At 40.6% G+C, this 21,202-nt stretch overlaps 1 protein-coding gene across 2 annotated transcripts in view; it reads right to left on the reverse strand.

Annotated features, from left to right (window-relative positions):
* Positions 1 to 13: 13 nt before the first annotated feature.
* The window catches only part of LOC137134322 (complexin-2), a 37,991-nt gene continuing 16,802 nt past the window's right edge, over positions 14 to 21,202 (reverse strand). For both annotated transcript variants that reach the window (XM_067519016.1, XM_067519017.1), the window contains exons 2-4: positions 14,122 to 14,305; positions 6,036 to 6,211; positions 14 to 5,034 (exon numbers count right to left, since the gene is read on the reverse strand). In XM_067519016.1, the coding sequence (XP_067375117.1) occupies positions 4,837 to 5,034; positions 6,036 to 6,211; positions 14,122 to 14,152 (405 nt within the window). In that variant the 5' untranslated portion in view covers positions 14,153 to 14,305 and the 3' untranslated portion in view covers positions 14 to 4,836. The remainder of the gene's footprint in view (positions 5,035 to 6,035; positions 6,212 to 14,121; positions 14,306 to 21,202) is intronic.

Consider the following 21,202-nt stretch of genomic DNA (forward strand, 5'->3'; position numbering starts at 1 on the left):
AAAAACACAGGTAACCGTTTATAAACTTTTTTAATAGTGTTATGCATTAAATTTCCAAAAAGAGTTTCATTAATGAGTCAGCTTTACAGTGGTTGGGCTCCACATACTATTTGACATGCAGTTAAGGAAAAAAATAGCATAATAACTTATATTTTACATTCTTAACCTATGCACCCTGAAGTTCTATTCCACCTGAATGTAAAAGAAATCCCCTCTCGATTCAATTACAGGAAAATCCATCCAGATTTTTTAAAATGTTTTTTACATTTCTTGGAATTGTTTCACCCACATTTGTGTCCTCACCAGTCCCCGCTGTTTGACCCTTGTCAATGTGAAGCCAGTCCCTCCACATGGCCACAGCAACATCGCATCATCAGCATATATGTGAACAATACCAATTGGCACATACAGTTTACCCTAATGAAAGTAACCAGCACTACTGCCAGGTAATGAACACTGGCTCGTGAGGTGTGGCTCAATGTATTACCTCTAATTCCTTCCAACTTTATCATTTAAAGGGCTGGCAGACAGTAACAAAATGATAGCAGAGACTCCTTAGATGCCGTAACATTGTCAGTGTAACATTTCATAGTGCAAATGCTGAAACGACTGGAATGTACTGAAAGGTTTTTCTCATCGCAGTAACAGTTGTGCTCACGGCTAACGAGAAAGTAAACATGGTGATAAGATGAGCTTCACAACATGACAGCTCAGTGAAACTTGCACCAAGCAAGATGTGCTAACTCTCACGTCCTGATCTACTGGCAGGATTCAGCAGGGCAGCTACAATAATTCCCACGTACGGTGTGTAAAAATGTTACAAAAGAAGACAATTGTTATGGCATCAGCACAACAATCAAAATAAAGAAAAAAATTATTTCATTTGGAGTTTAAAGGGGAACAAGTTTGTATTTACTCTTCCAATGTAAATTTGAAAAAATGAATAAATTAAAATGAACAAATACATTTGTTTTTTTTGGAGGGGGGTGAGGATGACCTGTGGTTTTTAATGGTAGTTCTGGGCCAAACGTGTTTCTCGGGTCTTTGAATTCTTCTGGGCTCCTGACAACAGAAAATGCTTTGATAATCCAGCTTTTCAGTAGCAATCAGTTTAGCTTGACTCTCCCCTAAGATGGTTCAGAAAGAACATCAGAGATGATTTGACCATTTAGCCGTGTCTGCGTTACAAAAACATGCATTTTGCATGTTCATCGGTAGAATTGTTGACCCCCTACGTGAAGAAACAACTTCTTGCTTTTACTTTCTAAGCTATTTTCACAGCAGCTCCTAATGTCGCTCCACAAACAAAAGTTTTCCATCCTCGTCCAACCAGAATGAGTGAAAACAACACGCCACACCAGAACGAGCACAGATGCGACAGATGAAGTCGTACCAACCTCACACAAAGATGACATGGTAATAGCCCTTTTTAAAGCAGTTCACATGGTGTGACGCATCCCAGTGAGATACTATTGTATATACAGAGGATGTATGGCTGTAGTTTCCGTGAAGTGCCCATGAATTAAGCCTGGCCCAGGATTTGCAGATACATCCACCCCGGGGTTACAAGGCTTGAATAAGCTTATTCCATGGGTGTAGGTAAAACGGGTCTGGCCTTGGGTGCATGAGGAATTTTGGGAGTCCCTGTGTTTATGTCATAAATACAGAAAGGTGGTTCTCAAAAGCAAACATCGCTAAAACTGCTTTACGGACAACCATATTATCCTTTGTGGCTGATGCTCAAGCATTATTCCAACACAGGCGGTTAAGTTTATGACGATGAGCAGTGGGACTGCACTAAAATAAGTCTCTCTCCAGGTTGGTCTCGTATATCAAGATGTGAAAATTTGCAATTGCTTCACACTGAAATCAAAATGTAGTTTTTGTACCTAAATTAAAAAGCTAATATATTGGCAACAGTATTTATTCATTTTTAAATTGCACATCCCCTATTTTGTTTCCAAAAGCCTTCAAATATCTCAGAGTTGAGGTCTTCGGCCTATTATCACGAAGAACGTTTTTTTCTTTAATCTAGCAGTTTGAACTCCAGTGTGGCTGCTCATGTCTCGGTTGCATTGTTCAGTTATTTCACTGAAGGAACATAAAAAGGACAAGACATACCGGATATGCTGTGTCACATCAGGAGGACCTAGTACACTCTGTCTACGCTATGCAGGCACATGAAATCATGTCAGATGAGCTTTGTGCCTCGGCTGAATAACCAGGCTCCGGCCTGAAATCTCATCAAACCTCACTCACACAACAAAGAACATGGAACACTCAACAAGCCCATTGCACATCTGAACTCTCTGGATCCAATGCAAAGATTCTGTTGCCTGGAGAGTCCCACAGAAACTTGAAGATGTCAAATTATTTTGTCTTTTTTTTTTTTTTTTTTTTTTTTTACATTTTACATTTGGAGTGTTTTATTCTCTAATAAACATTTACATGCTCACCGTTTGAAAGGAATGTGTTAAGTATTACTTTTTTTTTTTTTTAACAACAAGGGAGCCGCCCTAGGTTTTGCTTGTGCACAAAATAGTTCAAAGACATTATCACATTGTATAAACCAGGACTATATGATTTACCGACATGGTCTCACATCACAGACACATAGAAAGACACACACAGACTTACAGTACACATGAAGTACACTGAGACAGTTTCTACACAGGTTTTCTTTGTGTCTACAAACAGATATGCAAACGTCATTCTAATTTTACAGAAAACAAACATGGGACAGTGTACATTTAATGTTGAAATATTTTTTTTTAATCATTTTAAATAATTATTGCAATCTAAACAATATGGCTTTGTCTAGAGAAAGTCCTATCTGAGCTAGAAAATGCAAGGAAAACAAGGAAAAGGTTTTATAGTGCTCATGACAACTTCATCATTAGTCTTAAAAATCCTTAAAGTTATTCTAAGTTACAGACTCATGGAACAGTGTATTCATCATACACACTAACCACTGAACAGCCACCAGATTCGTTTAGGAGTAAGCAACATGCTTTGTTTTATCCATAAATATATCAAAGTAGTCTCACTAGAGGTTGTTTCCATTTACAGCGTAACTATTGAAATGCTATATGACAAATCACTATGATATTTGGTGGGATTAAGAGATGCAGGATGCAGAATATACTCAGCTCTACGTGAGCTCTTCAGGCAGTGAGATGGAACAACATGCAGACCGGCTTTCTCAGGCTCAGTCTAAAGTTAGATTATCTGGTCCATATTGGTCCCTTCTGAGCCTACAGGAGAGTAGTTTTAGTTTGGCGGTTGCCTCTGGGATGCATGAACACACTGCACAGGCCACGGTGTGTCTCTAAATGGTAAATGAGTAAAGAAAAAGGTAGCATGCACGTTTGCTGTTCGGGCAGTGATAAACGATGCCTCAGCATTTCTTTGGCTTCAATGTTGATGAATGTCAGTCGAGTCAACATGAGGGGAAAGGTTCCCTCAGCTAGAATTGAATCACAAATAATGTGCACGCTGTACGTTCCTAAAAAGTCTAAATTTATTCAGTATTTTATACATCGGTTGACGCAGGGCTTAGTGTAGAAGCACATTTTTAACAGGCAAAAGATGATGCACAGTACTGGCGACCTCCACTGTGTCCTATTGGTCAGTGTTTTTGATTGTCGATGGGGACCAAACCAACTGGAATCCGAATGACCTTAACTTCGAGCTCATGAGTGTAAATGAGTATAATCAGACAAAAGGTGAGGAGTCATGTTGAATGATTGCATGAACGATCCCTTGAGCTAAGTAAAATCTGTTCCAAAATCCCTTTTGACTTCAATTCATATATTGACTGGCTTTGTTTATGGAAAGTTCAAGATCGAAGGTTTTACCTTTCTAACATGATGACAGTCTAATTGGCTGCAGGCTTAGAAAGCCTGGCTTTCTGCAAAAGTAAAGGTAGATTTAAAGGGGGGAGGTGTTTTGTAAGAGCAAATTGTGTCTTTTAAATGGTTTTGTCTGGACTGTTAAGCCTCCAGAAGTTTGTCTAGGATTTCCAGACGTTCCTGGTTTGAATGTTTAAGAACAGCAAAGCCAGCTAGCCACCTTTATATCAAATACATTATTACAAAAGTCTAGATGTCCTTGAACGCATACCTACATGCTACCTGCTAATAAGTACCTGTTTGACTCTAAATGAAATCCTCATTTACAGTTGGGATGAAGGCACATGTCCTAAAAACTCAAATGCTGATTTTATTTTTGTTTTTTTTTCATTATAAAGACCTACACCAGGTTTGTAAAAGTAGAAAAACCAATCTACAAATAAACAAAACATGCTCCATCTACTGGGAAACGCGGTGGCAGTGCCGATTGGAAAAACCACAAAAACAAGAGGATTCGAGTGTCCACTGTCCTTCTTTAAGCGAATACTGTTCTGCATTGGTCACCATTGTAAGAGATACTGACCAACCAGTCAAAGTGTCTGATCTTAATGCGTGGAATACGGACTTATTGAAAGGTTGTACAGCAATGGTGGCAAAAAAAAAAAAAAAAAAAAAAAGGGAGCCAGATCATCGAAGAGTAGAAAATGACAAAGTAAAAGATTTCTAGAAAGGCAGTGTGTAGCCTCTAAAAGTTTGGCAAACACCTTCCCCCCTCCCAGTCCATTTTGGTCCCAGTGACTTATACACGCCCCCAATCTACACGTATACCCTGCCCGCTTACAAATACCCTAGACCAGTCCCAATGTCTCTCTTCTCCTTAAACTGTGAACTCCCCTCCTCCCCTCCTCCCTTTGCCCCACAGCCTGGCCCAGGCCAGACTGGACCCTGGATTTAGGGTTCGTTTGATTTGTGGTAGTTTTTCGTTTTACTTTTTAAACATGTCCTGTAGAGGTCCAGGCAGAAACTTGAGGACAGTGTCAAGGATGCTCTCCTCGTCTTCATCGTCGTCATCCCCACAGCCCCTCGGGATTGCCTTTTTCGGACGCGTCAGTGACCCCTCGCAGGCCTGTTCCATGGCGGCTTTCTCCTCCGCCTCTTTCTCCTCCTTCTTCTTGAGCCCGTACTGTATAAAGATAGGACCAGAGGAGATGTGCAGAAAAGGAAATTAACATGAAAGAGAAGTGAATGGTCAAAGCTCTAAATGAAAAGCAGAGCCTCACTTGGGTACTGGGTAAGATTTTCACTGCGCATAATTTAGCTGTGTGTCAATCCCTCGAAGGCTGGATTTGAAGACCAACTGTGTCACCGTCACGGCAATGCTGTCCAATTATGAGGACTCCTTTAAATGGGCCTTATTTCCCTCTGGCGACCACCCAGCAATGAATGGTCCAATGGGTGGATCACGGGCCAACATTTGCCACAATTCTTTGCAAATGTTAATTTACATGACGCTGTTGGGTAGCTAACTACTATGGTAACGAAAGGAACAGCCCACTGTGTCAAAGCCTGCACACATGAGCACGATTGCAGGCCTCGTCACTAGGGGAGGGTCTTACAGGCGTAAACAAACTTGATTGACACGTTTTGAACAAATAATCACGGAAAAACTACAGATAGAAATGTTGTACATGTGCAATTTCCCTCTCACGGTTCTCCGGACAGAACAAACCAAGGTTTTTTTTAACATTTTAAACAGATATTTTCCACAAAGCATAATTTATATATAGTATAAAGTTATTTTAGGATACTTACTTTTAGTTATACTGCATTATTAGTTGGTGGTATTTCATATTGGCATCTGGTTTACTAATAAAATACAAATTAAAAGGTTGAAAGAGAAATTATAAATGAATACTAGATTTACTATTCCTTGTTGATTTCTCTCTGACTTAATGGAAAAAAACTAAAAATGGATTATTTATCATCAGATCTGTGGTGTCACACAGATGTCATGTGGCACTTTTGTTGTATCTCTTGTCATTGACCATGGACGTTCTAACTTCTAGTGGAAAATTCTTAAAAACCCGATGGGATGGCTTCGATTTGGAGGTGACTGTGGAATATGTTAGTCAGTAATGACTAAATGGCTAAATGGGCTTAAAATAGGTGGGAGAGCTTCCTCACCTTGTCTCTGATAGTCTGCCGTACTTTTTCCCTCTCTGCCTCCCTGCGGGTGTGTTTTTCCTTCCTCTCCTCCTCCTGCTGCCTCAGCGCCTCCTGCCGCTCCTCCTCCTTCTTGGCTGCATCCGGATCCTTCTCCTCCTCCCCACCCAGCATCTTACCCATGTCTTTGGTGGCCCCTGCACAAAAGAGACGCAGAGAGTTTGGACCAGCCCATCATACTGTTGTCCAGTTACATATGAGCAACGATATGGACAAGACGAACATTTGCCTCACTTCCCACAGCCAGCTTTAGTCACATAGAGGCCACGTAATAACGCCAAAGCTTTAGCACTGTGAACATACATGTCGAAGGTCAAAAAGGAAAAACTTTTTATCTTGAATTTTCTGCTTTTTTTGTGAAAATCAACAAATCCACGTTATACAATAAAGACAATATAACACAATACTAGTATAAAAACACTGCGTTTGCAGTTCTGGGGATCATGTGGTGACAAAGGTCACTGAAGATCCTCAAGGCGTCTGGGAAAACAAGGAGGAAGACACGGAGCCAGCTGGAAAAGCTTCAAACAACCACTGAGATGGAGGAAGACACATTCTTCTATCTGGTGTCGACCATCTGTCAGCCCTGCCTGTACCTCCAGGTAATTTCCTCAGTTTGAGTTAGAGCTGAATTATTAATCATAGGTAAGGTGGTAAATATTCAACTGAATTGCTTTATGGCACTTAACATGGAGAGGAAGCTGTTCTTCCACAGATGGAAGAGCTTATGATCTCAGAGTTTCTGATCCAAGTAGTGTGCACGGTGGACATGCCGGTGGGAAAAGTCATTTTGAGCATATGGAGACTAGTAGTGAAGTAACAATCAAATTATTGGTTTTGTAAAGGACAGAAGTATTTCATGTTTTAAGCAGAAACAATTTAAAGTAAAAAAAAAAAAAGAACACATTTTCATTGTTATACAAAACTATTTTGCTTGCTTTAGTGCTTTTGCATGCTACTAAAATTTGTGTACCATCAGTGGTACGATAAATGCTGCAGGTTCCCATGAGGACTGCAGGTTTTGGTTGCTCAGGGCACCTCTGCAATACTTCCTTCGCCACTTTCTCTACTGCTTTTGCCTCTGCAGGATCTCCTCTTTATCTGTGACAGAAGCCGCTTTCTAGATGTGAAAGCGCCTCCCTCAGGCCTATCGATATTTCTGTTGTTACTTGCGTATGATCGATAGTAAATACAGGACCACCTGAGAGTGTATGAATTATGGATCCCCCAGCAGAGAGAAAACTTCATCTTGGTATTGATCTGCCTCTCAGGCATTGGTAAGAGGAGAGCCTGGTTGGCGGCCGGGTTTGCCATCTAATGCCTTTATTTAGTTGGAGCCAGAATAAGTGCTAAATATGTTTCACTGCTGAGGGGATTATTTGAGGAAGGACTGCTGTGCATTTCCTTTTCTGTGTCCCCAAGATAATTGGAACATGCCATCATGCTGTAGCTTATGCTCTGCTTACTTATCCGGTACAAAGGCCTGATTAACAACGAAGAAGCTTAAATCCATAATTGTGCGTGTTTGCCATCTGCTTTACAAACACGGACCACAGGGTCAGTGGTTCGATCCCGGGTCCCACCTATGTGTTAAAAGTCTCCCTGGGCAAGACACTGGACCCCAAGTTGCTCACGGTGGGTCAGGTGAGCATCTTGCATGGCAGCCACTGCCACTGGTGCGTGAGAGTGTGACTGAGAAGCAACATTGTAAAGTGCTTTGGATAAACGCGCTTTATAAGCAGCCATTTTACATTCTCCTGTTTATTCTCAACATCAAATATCTCCTTAATTTGCAGAAATGAAAGTTGTTTTTGCTCAAGGAACAGTACTGTTTTTGTTTTAGTTAGTTTAGTTTTTGTAGCATGTAATTAAAAATGTTTTTGCGTAACAGGAACAGGCTTCAAAATGTTGTGCAGGCTTTATGAAGAAGCAGAGAGTTGAATTGAATGCAAAATGAAAACGAATGGTTTGGTCGAAACAGTTAATCAAGACTGACAAAGATAATTTGAAGCCAGAATTAAACAATTATTGATCAGTTATTTTCATTTATTACCAACCCCATCAACCTCTTGGATAAAATAAATATATTGTGGTGGTTTATGTTGCAGGAAAAACCTGAATTATTAAAACCAAAAAAGAAACTTTGTGAATAAATTACTGTGAAGAAATGTGGCTTTAATGGCTGTATGGTTCCCCTCTTGGGTTTGTGAACCCAGGGGTGGCTCGTTGGGGTCGCCCTGGAGCAAACCCATACAGGGGTCTTTAATTGCTCTTCAGGTGGTGGCAGCAAACATAAGGATGACAAATTAGCTCTCGGCTGGTGGGAGGTGTTGGTGGCCTATGAGATGTCGCCCTGGAATCACTGGGAAGCCACGTTAAGGTCACCCTGTCCTCTGTGGGTGCTTCATTCGAACAGACACCATATGTAAAACAAAAGAAAAGTCAACAGAGCTATGCAGAAGGCTGAAGGCGGGTTATATGGAAAATAGAGACCTCGGGAACCTAAGGTGATCTTCAGAATCTAGGGGAGGATGATAGGCTGTAGATGTAGCTATGGTGTTTCTCTTCATCATTCAGTCCCTCTCCACTGTCCTTTTTGACTCTGTCCTCTAGTGACTCTCTCTCTTTATGACTCTTACAGTGATTTTTTTTTTTTTATTATCTACATATGTTGCTCTAAAGTGCTCTTCCTCTTCTTTTGATTCTGTCATCACACAAACATTGCTGCATATGTGCTTAAATTACAGGACAATCAGGGCTTTTTCATTTCCACTTTTTCCTGCCTTTCCTTCTTGTCCGTCTACCCTCTCCATGTCCTCAATTAGTCCATTAAAGGACGGCTCACAGATTTGCTCTGCGGACAAACGTGGGCAATTTAAGACTAAGTGCAGAAATAGGTCCAGTCCTCTTATTATGCATTCAGTCACTCATTAATTCATTCACTGTTTCCATGGACTATGTCTTTGTGCCACAGGGACTTTAATGCACAAATGCTCTCTATTTAAAAAGGCAGAGATACGGTGGCATGATGATTACAGCACAGCTACCCAAATGCTTTAATAGATGCCAAAACTGTAGATTTGGCTGATGCTGATTAAGGAATATTCCTGTCTGGACTGTATGTGAAAAGATAATAGTAGTGAGAGGAGAATGGTTACATCTGACTAAGCACTTCTAAGTTGAGTATTGCTGGCTGTAGCTGCTCAGATGGAAAACAACCTCCACTGAAACTGAGTGTTACCGAAGCGAACATTGAATTTTCTGCATTTTCTTCTTAATCTAATGTAAAAGAGCCAGTGGGAGGTGCATGTCCTGTTTGCTTCTCTGCTTTTTGCAGATGAAGTGGTCCTATTAGCTCCATCAGACCATGACCTTCAGCATGCACTGGGGTGGTTTGCAGATGAGTGTGAAGTGGCAGAGTTTGTGCGAGCGTGAACTTAGTTGCACACACTGGCCACTCAACCACCTCGAAGAAGCATGTTGGACCCTAAACCAGCTTTACTCATGATATCCAGCCATAAACGTGTTAATGTGCTGTTCACATTATGACATCTGAATAGACATCTCAATTTTCATTCTTTAGATGACTTTGACTATATTTACATGCTTTCCTCGTCCATTGTGAACCGTCCAACAGGAGATCGATCAGCCGTTCACATTTGCTCTGAATTCTCTAAAAGCCTGTGCAAAGCCTGAACAGTCGCCCTAACAATCACTGTGTATCTTCACAGAACTATCACTAGTGGGGATGGAAAGGTCAAAAAATAAGAGAGAAAAACAAAGTTGCAAACTTCAACAGCTTTGGTTTATCTAGAGAGAACTGCAAAGAAATAAATGGACAGGGAGAGAACAAGGAAAGAGCAGGAACATGAGCTGAAGAAGACAAATACTGTAACAATGTTAGGAGAACAGACTATACAAAGGCTGAGGAACTTGGAGAGATGAGCCACGGGCCATTGACTTCCCCCAGCTATTCAGATGGATAGCAGAGTTGCTGGATAATTTGTTAGGGGTGGAGGGGTTTGAAAAATGGAGCTCATTTAAATAATGAATGACCTGCATTGCAATCGTATGCCCTCATAAGTCATGTGAGCGCCTGGACAGGCTGAAAAATCCAGCCACATCGATCTGGTGTTTGAGCGGCAGATCATTACTGGGTGGTCAGCTACCTCGCCTGCTCATCTTCATCCTGCCTGCACAGGAAATGAAACGGTGAGCTCGACTCGCCCGGTCGGTACGGTTCACGCTTATCTTCCAGAGATGATCTTTTTTGTATAAGGTCCTTTTATGAGAGAGGGCCAGATGCGTTTGATATGCTGGTGAAGTCACAAAACACAGAAGTACAGATTGGGAACAAAATCAATGTTTTGATGGCAAGTTTGACTGCACACAAGGCACAAGATACAGAGGCTCCATGGCTGCATCTTATGCATAAGCGTCATGACCCTGATTCACATACAGTACAATACAAAGAACCAAATTCATATTTGGTGGGAAAAAAAATCCTAATTTAAATGAACCTTATCTCTTCTGATTTAAATAACAGGCTAGTGCAACATGACATTTTAGTCTTCTTATGACTCATTTTATAGCAAATTCCATAGCAAACTGTTTAATAATTGTCAGGATATTTGAGAGTTTCCATGAATAGAGATGCATTAAAATCCCCAAAATGGCTAAAGCAACGTCCACAGACAGTTTGAAAAATTACTTTTTGCAGTTAATCTGGTATCTCTATAGTGAGGTTCACACCCCAGGTCCATGCATCTGCCCACGGTCCCAGTTTGACTCATCTAACACAAGGTGGGAACACTGACAAGTCCAATTTCTAATTAGACAACCTGTGAATGTAATCTGTGGCCCATGGCCAAGATCTATACATCAGTCTAGACCAATGAAATGCTCAGGAAGTTTCCAACATCTAATGACATAATAAGAACCGGCCTGGATGTGGGTGCGTGTGTAGGGGGTTGTTTCAGGCTAAATTACATAAAAGTGCGAGCGCATCTAAATTGAACAGAGCATACGTATGTGTTTGTGTGCACATTTATCACCAGTGTGGTTCTGTTTGTCTGAATTAATCCAGTCCTCTAAAACAAATGAATGGAAAGGACAGAAAAACCATAAGGCCATAACGATGAATTTAATGTCTCAGATCCACCTGCTGATTCATGCCTTTCAATATCACTTCACAGAGTTGGATAGAGTGATGTTATTTGTGCATGTTTTCATTTGATGTGGTTAATTTATTCTTTGTGTGTTCATTTTTTGGTGCACATTTGTGCAGCATGGTTTTTCTATGTCCATGAGTGGCCAGCTGGGTCCTTAATAAATAAATGCCAGTCTGTTCCAGGACAAAAGGTCATGGCACTAGACAGCAGCTCTACAGGAGCTACAACACTCCACCCTGGAATGAATGGGGGTATAGAGGGGTAAGCTGTTTTATTGTAACCTATAACACACACGTACACACATATACACACAGAAAATAAATGCAAACTATGGGATGATGGAATGCGAGGACAAAGCGACAGTTCAGAGAAATGGATGTTAAAGGACACTTTCACTGATATTCAACCTGTTTCTTTTGGGTTTTGTTTGAAAAGTACCATCTGCTTCTAGCAGAGCTTTAAGTTCAGATTATGTTTTTATGTTGCTGACACTCTGGAGTTTGTTATCAGGGTCAACCTGCTTTTCCAGAGTTCCTCCAGATGACATCATCTGAACCCCTAATGAAGAAAAACTCCTTCAATATAGGGAAGTCAGAAGGACATTAAAAAGCATTAATGTACATTTACACCCTGAACTAAAACCATAGAAAGCAAACCTGGACCAAAGGACAAAAGGGTGGACGGGTGCAAAATTAAAGAGGGAGTAAATTACAAGGAGCCTGTGGGAGAGGAAAAGATAGAAATCTGAAAAGAGAAATTGGTGAGGGCAGAGAAAGTACCTGGTCCCTAAGCTACAGCCTCAGAGGGAAGGAGGAATGGGCATAGATTGATAGAAGAAGATGGAGATAAATGATGGAGGAGACGGAGCCCAGACAGTGATCCAATTTATCCCTTTTTACTCATAGAATCATGACCACTGTTTTTGCAGTTCAGGATTATAAACCTGAAACAGTGCAACTAACAATGCAATACATGTCTATTTTAGGCAGAAAGATGTTAATTTTGCAATTGTTGTGCATAGTGTTATGCAGAATCTCAGCATTTAAAAGATTAAAAAACATTCTATAAAATGAGCAGAAAATACAAAAGAACAAGGTTGTTGCATGAATATAAAATCCATTTGCTTTAAGATAGATTCAGATTTATAACATAAAACCTGATATATCTCCATGTATAAACACTGCAAGAAAACTCCTCCGATGGTTGTTGAGACAAATTCTCTGTCACACAGGAATATGACATAGTAAAATTTCCTGGTGGAACATGAAGCTAGTAACATTAGTTCGCCCACTAGAAAGAAAAACAGGAGGGAAAAAAAAGAGAAGAAGCTAAATATTGGAAATGTACAAAAGAAGGAAAAAGAGAAAAGGATGTAAGAACTGATGGAATTAAAACCAAGAGGAGGAAATGAAAAAGGGCGATGGAGAGACGAGGGGGGTGGGGGGGGGGGGGGTGGGGGGAGTAGAAATTAAAGAGGGATGGAGGATGAGGAAGGGAGGGAGGTGGAAGGCTGGAAGGCAGAGTGAGTTATAAAGAAATAAATCTCATTTCATTGTGGCTGGTGGTCGCTGAGCTGATGAAAGTAGATGAGAGGGTTGATTTTAAGAGGCATTGACCTCTGGGCTCTTCACTTACAAGAGCATTCACAACCTTTTTTATGTTGCTCTTACTGAATGAGTTCAGCCTGAACTAATACTGAAGTCCCCCCATGCTGCTAATGAAAGCCAGGCACAGGAATAAAGAACTGTACAGGAAATATGACTCTTACATTACGCCGGTCGCTTTTTAGGAAACGTCTGTTTGCTTTTCTAATGGTCGCAGCCACTCGTGTCTGATGACTTTGGCCACTGCAAAGATGTCACAGTAAATATCAAAGTGATACTTGGAAAAAGCAAATCTTTGCTGAGGTTGGACAATTTCATTATCAAATCAGAACAATACTGACCCAGCTCAGGCATCGGGTATCACCTCCTACATTGGAGTCAAATTCTATCATTGCACAAGTCCACTTTATTCTCCCAACGTCTGTTTTCTTTTTAATTGTTTATCGTGTGCTATAATCTCTTTGATTCGTTGATTTTTTTCATTTTATAGTTAACGTTGTGCACCTTATAGTTTTGTGTTGAATTAAAATGTCTCATAGTGAATCTACATTCTAACCCTGGAAAATAGAACTTGATGACTGTTTTTAAATCTTTAGATGTGTTTGACAACAATCATCAAAATTCTGTAAAAATGGTAAAAACAAAAAAAAAAGATTATATGATCTCACTGGCTTTTGGCGGTAAGCTCTGATTTACCATTTACAAAGTCAGACTAAGCCTAATAAAATGAAGAGTACTTGTATTGATTTATATTGTGGGTTTTAGTGTCTTTCTGAAGGGAAACATGATTGCGGCGATATTGGCTGCATAAAACCACAGACAATAAAGATAAAGGCAAATGAAAATAATTACATTCATTACATTTCCTGGAATTAAATCCCTTATTATTATTATTAATTCTGGAAAATGTGGGAGTTACCCCGGCTTTCCAGGGTTAAGAGACTGTCACTTAAATGAAGATAAGGGACGTAAGCTGATGCTACATGAAGAAGTTCCTGAGAAAAAGTGGATGTTTGAGAAAAGTCCATCGTCTGTGGTGCGTGTAGCTGCTTTCCAACTGTTAGGTGGTAACACTTCTGCAGAGCACAGTCTAGATAGAAAAACACTGAACTGTGATCACGCTTACAGTTCCAATTGGTGTACAAGCATTAGACAGCTTGAATCTGGGTGATACTATTCACACACAACATTATCATCATCATTTTCAGAGCTGCCATCAGGAGGCTCAGACTTGGTAAATTCCTACACAGAAAAACACGTTTGAGTACTCACCACCTAAAGCTTGTTTCATTACAAAATCCATGGTTCCCGTGGGTTGGTACAGATGTTCGTCTCAAAACCAAAGAGGACTGAGCATGTAGCCACTGAGCCTGAGTTATCTGGGTGTCTCAATCCTTCTCACGTACCCCCTTTGTCAGTCCTGACCCTCAGTATCTTCAGTAACTCTCTGTTGGACCTGAGAGAGAAGACATTTAAAATTACTGACACACAATTTAACAATGACATCTTAAGCCTTTGTTGTGTCACTGATTTTTAACAACAGTAAGGTGACTTAGGCTGCAATCATGAAATGCAGTCCAGAAAAAACACTGCGTTTACAACTTCATCTTCAGTTCATCAATAGAGGCAACGACCGATCTCACTGTATTGGATGGTGTGAGGCAGCCGATCCTGCAACAGATATCGACATCTTCTTTTTGCTCTTTACCCCTGTGACAGGAATCCCATTCCAGAAGGCATATAAATCAATATGGAGATGAATATGCTCCAAGTCACTGTGAGTCCAAAACCTGGTACCAGTTGATCAGTCATGTCTTATTAAAAACCTTAACCATAGTCCTAAATGTTTCATGGCAGGTTAACACAGTAGCTCTGTGTGAAACATATGTAAAAACAAGTAAAAAAGATTACAGGCAGTGATGAAGAGTAACATGTGGCATCGATGTGAATACTGCAAATTCAAGTCATTGCACAGCAGCGTTTGGAAAATCAACTCAGTTTCACCCGAAGCCTGGTTTCCACCAGTAATTTCAAAGGAAGTTCACTTGAAGCATAAATAAATCGCTACAGCAAACACTTCAAGACGGACAGACAGGGATAAATAAAAACTAAACAAGGTGTCTACAGAGAGACGAACAGATGACCAAACGTTCACAGGAAAAGGGGATAAACAATCGGACAAATAACGGACCAAACCTCAGACCAAAGCAAGAACAAGATGAACAAGACAGGACGAACTAGCGAATACAACAGGCGAGTAGGACGAACTGGCGAGGAATTACGAGGACGAGTGGGCTTAAATAAACTGGGGAGCAGGTGATACAAATAAAGACTTACAAGGCGCGTAAACTGTTGGGAGAACCGAGAACAGGAAGTGTGGACGACTACAATAACAAAAGTCTCTGACAGGACGAAAAATGGGAGAAATGAAAACAAACAAAAGCCCAGAACCATGACAAGAAAACCACAGAATCGTGTACAGATGTTGACTATTGGAACAAGTGTTGATCAAAGTCAGAAGGGTTCGTCCTTTGACGACCAGGAATGTCTGTGCAAAACTTCACCCCGATCTAAGTAATTGCTGTTGAGATAGGGTTGGTCTGTCAAATATAAAACTGCACATTCCTGGTACAGTACTGTGACTTTAAAACCTCCTGGCTGACGTGGTGAAAGGTTGCTGTGTAGTCTTCTGCTCTCCAAAAAGCCTTAAAGCATACGGACTCGTCAAACTACTTCTGGATCCCATTTGAGCCTCACTGGTACCTGAAACAACATGCTGCCAGAGTGTGACATCAAGGTGCTGATTGGTGCTATGTCAGTGCTAGTGCAGTCATCACAGGAATCTGTCCCCCGTAGTCGTACTCTCACCTTGGGTTGTTCTTGCCAATTAATATGATTGTCCTTGTTCCAAGACGCTGGGCCTATGATTGTTGTGTTTATTGGGGAAAGCATGTGTGTTGGATGTTACACACTGGGATGAGATGGGGGAAAATAATATAATGTGGATAATGCACATTGCATTTGAATGTCAAGATGTGTTTTGTGGCTCCTCACTCACTTATATCGCATACGATGCCCCACTGTCGCTGCATCTATTTGATAAAGTGTTACACCAGCGTCAGCCAAGGTGATTGTGAAGCAGATCTCTCTTGCTGTGCTTGTAGAGCGCTACGAACAGAGGATGGAGACCACACGCTATTGTGGGAGGCAACAGGGGAGAAGAAGCCGAGTGGGAAGACAATCCACTTGTAACTGTGACTGAGCGCTTCAGGGGGTAAAGGACCTCGTTTCCACACACACACACACACACACACACACACAAACGCATGGGCATTCAAAATGCCCACACATCTACACACAAGATTTGATTATTAGGCCACAGATGTAGGCTAATGCACAATACAAGAAATACAAATGCACCACACTGAACATTGTGTGATAGGAGTGAGCTGTTTGTGGATGTGACACATTGATGTGTGTGTGTGTGTGTGTGTGTGTGTGTGTATACTAAAACTAAAATAGGCACACACACACACACGTTTGTGTGATATACAGTGTCTTTGAGCTAAATTCATTTAAAAAGGACATGAAAAGAAACAATTCAGAAATTAAATCCCTACTAAATGATCTCACGCATCTAGAATATTTATATATATCAACCCTGTATCCAAAAAATCTGTTTCTGAGTCCTGTGTCTGTTTATGTTCCGGGAAGAAAACCCCTGATGTTAGAGTTATAAAAGCTAATCGGCTGCTGTAACCTGAACACAACCATAAAGTACTTTCATTACACTGCAGTCTCACAAACTGGACATTGTACTGCAGGATTAGTTCAGAAAAGTAAACTGGATATTTTGCTGCAAGATTGATATTTTGATGGACAAAAATACAATATGTTCAGTATCAACGTATTCGCAACTTTGCATTACATGTCAGCACATTCTCATTATGTTCACAGCCAGACCTTCGACACAACACAACATCAGCATCAACATTGGATCTACAGTGATTGTCACACTAAATCGGCCAAAAATCTGGGGGTCATCATTGACGACCAACTGAGCTTTAAGGACCACATCTCCTCAGTCTCTAGGGCAGCAGATTTGCTCTCTACAACATCAGGAAGATCAGACCCTACATCATGGAATACACAACCCAAACTCATTGTACAGGCGCTGGTCACATCTCGTCTTGATTACTGCAACGTTTTGTTGATGGGGTTACCAGTATCCACAATCAAACCCTTGCAGATGATCCAAAACGCAGCAGCTCGCCTCATTTTTAATCAGCCAAAAAAGACCCATGTCACACCACTTTTTAGATCTCTACACTGGCTTCCTGTAGCTGCTCGCATCAGGTTCAAAGCTCTGTCTCTTGCTCACAGGGTGGTTAACTCGACAGCTCCCGCTTACCTCAACTCACTCATTCAGGTCTACAATCCTTCCCGCCCGCTGCGGTCTGCCTACGAAAACGACATCTGGTGTCCGAGCACCGCACAGAAGACACCAAGCAAAACTGTTCAGCTCAATGATCCCACGATGGTGGAACGAGCTACCAAACTGTGCTCAGCTGACTCTCTCCCAATATTCAAACTGCTGAAAACAGAACTCTAATAAGATAAATGACATAAAACAAAATGCTACAAACAGTGACAACGGCACACAGGTACTTCCTTACTATAGAAACCATGTGCGACACATTGTGTTAGAATTATCATTAAAGCAAACAAAGTCTCGCATTAGAGTCGAACGCTGGTCTCCTGCAGAAAAGTCCTGTGTCTTTGTACCAAGCCCTACGTTGTACCATCCCCCACCCTGTCTACTACTCTATCAAAAACCTCTGCGCTTCCCACAGTACATCATTGCTTTATGGGTCAAACAGTGAAGTGTCTGGGTTTCCATTGTAATGCACTGAAAGCTGTGAGAGTCGATCACCAGTACCCCAAGCATCAGCATGTAATGCAAAGGGGACTGAACAAAGTGGCACTTTTTGGCGCCTCGGGAATAAGAATGGGCTAAATATTTAGAGCAGCATTGGAAAAATGTGTGCGCACTTGTCTAATTTACTGTACAAGTGTGTGTATTTTTTCTTTTATTTTTTGCATGTGAAGTGGAATTACATCAACGTAAAAAGAAGGTGGTGGCAAGTATTTTAGAATAAATTGGAGCTGTAAGGGACTTTTGAGAGAAGTGACGTGATTGTGTTTGAATAAAACCCCAAATATGTTCAGCGTTCAAATAATAAAAAAAAAGTCTGTTGTTTGAGGACAAAGCAAATTACTGTACGTGCTGAAGGGGAACAAATCGTATATTATAGATAATGTCTCTGATCTGATTGTTTCAAGGAAGTGTGAAAAAATCTCATTTCAACTAATGTAACAGCAGCAGTGTTGGAAGAAACAGTTCCCAGGATAAAAGGTGGACACAGTGTAGAGTTAGAATGGGGACACAATCCCATCAGATGTGACAGGTTGGGATTATGTGCAGCTCTGATTCCACTGGGCCAGAAAATGTCTAGTTTTACCAGCCAAATTTACCAATCAGTGCTAACCAATGTCCCCCAGTCTCATCAAAATGAATGACAAGTTAAAATGTTCAAAATCCACAATAATAAAACACGAAAAAAGCAAAGCCATAAAATATCTTCAATATTACCCTTAAAAACATTAGAGATGCCCACGACATATCTAACGTGACTTGTTTAATAGCTCGAGCAAACTAAAATACACGTTAAGCTATCCGGAGGTTCTCCAAGCAGCTTTTTTAGTCTGAGGGAAATTGTATTTTTATTATTACTATATTGCCATCACTTGCCTGGTGTAACAATGTTTAGTTGTATTTTCCCTGTAATAAATTAAGTTAGAGTTAGAAAAAAAAAATTTTTTTAGCAATTATTTTATTTAGAGACATAATTTTGCATTATATTTTACAGCTGTGGCCGTTGAATCTTAAGACTGTTTTTGGGCTGATTTATTATCAACATTTGGGTGAAGCTGTGTGTGTGTGAGAGTGCGTGTGTGTTGGGGGGTGGGCTGGAAGCAGAACATCTCTTATCATTACGGAAACAGAGCCAAGGACACACTAATGGAATAAAGGAAAGATGCTGCTGTCAGACAAAGACGTAAGAGAAAACTGCGCACACACACACACACACACTCACACACTCATGTAGGACATTGACATTAGAATTATAATCTGACTATCATTGTTTGATTATCTGTGATCACTGCATTCAAACCTTGTCTCTTTTGCCTCTTATTTTTTCTTTACTCAAGTGTCTTTTCCCATACAATCGCCCACCCACCCCTCCACCCACCCACACACACACACACACACACACACACACACAATACCCAGATCTTAATTCTATTCATGTCGGCATCAATTTGTCCCTATTTCCTCCAGAGCACACACACTGATGGATGCCTCTTTCAGTCAGATCACTTATTCAGCCTAATGTCCTGTATACAATCACCTGAAATATTCAATTCAATTAGAGAATAATGAAAACAGGGCCATCGCTATGTGCAACATGAATTTATAATCTTGTTAATTTGCAAAACATATGACCTTGTCCACTGAAGAACAACACATGACACAGCCCTGTAATGGCCATGGACCTTAATAACCTTAATAAAAATACATTTACACATTTTATCAGCTTATCAGAAACCGCGTGAGGAAACCAACAGCCGCATGTTGTGCAAGAGCCTGTTAGTGGGCAGTTAGCTCTGGACTGGAAGCTGAAGCAGCTCTCCAGCGCACTAAAGTTCCTCATTCTGCTGATGGTGGAGGGGCTTTAAAACCTTACATAACTCTCCTTTTCACACAGGACCAAATATACCATTTAAGTACCCAAGAGCAAGCCCCCATCCCCACCCCCACCACCAGACACTCTTCCAGCACCCAACCGTTTCCCTTCCACTCTCCATCACCCCTTCGTCTTCTGCTCTTTCTTTTAATTTCATAATCCAGTCACTGGCAGTGGTGCATGATGTGGGATAATGTTATCAGGGCCGCGCAGGACGGCGCGCCGATCCTATCCAGTTAATTGGAACTTGTTTCTGGGTTGCCAGAGGCAGGGAAGAGAGGGTCTCTGGACGGCCATCATGAGTCTGTCAACGTAACATGTTTGTGACAGGCGAAGGCTTTTTGTGATTCAAGTTAAAAGAGGATGGCTCCATAACAGGAGTTACAGTGATATGAGGAGACACACTGCATCCAAGATGTAGCTCTTCTATCTGTTTTAATGATAACACACTGCTTGTTGTGCAAAAGCTCATCATTTCTCCAGTTTTGCTGATGTTAGTCTTGAAAGCAGAGGGCCAGCCCTGTTCTTTTCCAAGTGTTTCAGTCCAAATCTTCATATTCTACATTCAGAAATCTGCATGTTTTCCTAAAAAAGGTGGAGGTCTATCTATCTACAGTTTTAATCTGGGAGCCTTATTTAATGCAGTGCAGACATGATTTTGTCTATTATAATTATACAATCATAAAAACCAAATGATTTTGCTTGAAAAAATAAAAACACTTACAGGGTTTAAGGTTCTACCATGATGGATGGATTAACAGTTTTATTGTGACTTTGTCACAATAAAACAAGACAGTTGGCAGTTTAATTTTACTAATGTAGCTTTATGTGATTTTGTTTTGCTTGCCGACTCTTTCTTTGCATCTGTTTTTGAACATCCTACATCAGACATTTGATATCCATCAGCTGGGCCAGCTCTCATCCATCTCTCATATTCAGTTCTATTTCAAGGTGGGGGGGGTCATCAGGATCTAAACATTTTAAACAGATAACCCCACAGTTATGTAGACAAATGTCAATTATGCAGTTTTTCATTCATAGGAATATTAATCGATAAGGAACAGAATTTATTTCCTGTGTTTAGTTTTGTGTTCCCATCCCAAATCAGTAATCAATAAACAAAACATATCAATTCTCGTGTGACTTTGCATTATTAGTCCAAAGATTTGAACGGAGCAAATTAACTGTACGTTAGAAAACACGCCAAAAAAATTAAATGACACTTTCACTGATTTTGAACTTGCATCTTTTGGTTTTAGTTTACGTAGTAAAGGTAAATTGATGCCATACAACTTCCCTGATTTCTCTATATTAAAGTATCTCTAATTTAGCTGAAAAATGCCTCCACTCAGAGGAAGCTCTCGTTGGTCAAACCATGAAGATTGTAATCATCTGCTTTTTCAAAGTTCTCCAGATGATGGTGTCATTAAATATACTAACACACAAACAGCAAATGAAGTGGGGAAATGGGTTTTCTGACATACAATAAAACAATTTGCTGTTCAAAAATGACACAGTCATGGTCCTAATGTCACCAAAGACAG

The sequence above is a fragment of the Channa argus genome, chromosome 10, assembly GCF_033026475.1.
Source record: "Channa argus isolate prfri chromosome 10, Channa argus male v1.0, whole genome shotgun sequence".
In the NCBI taxonomy this organism is placed as follows: Eukaryota; Metazoa; Chordata; class Actinopteri; order Anabantiformes; family Channidae; genus Channa; species Channa argus.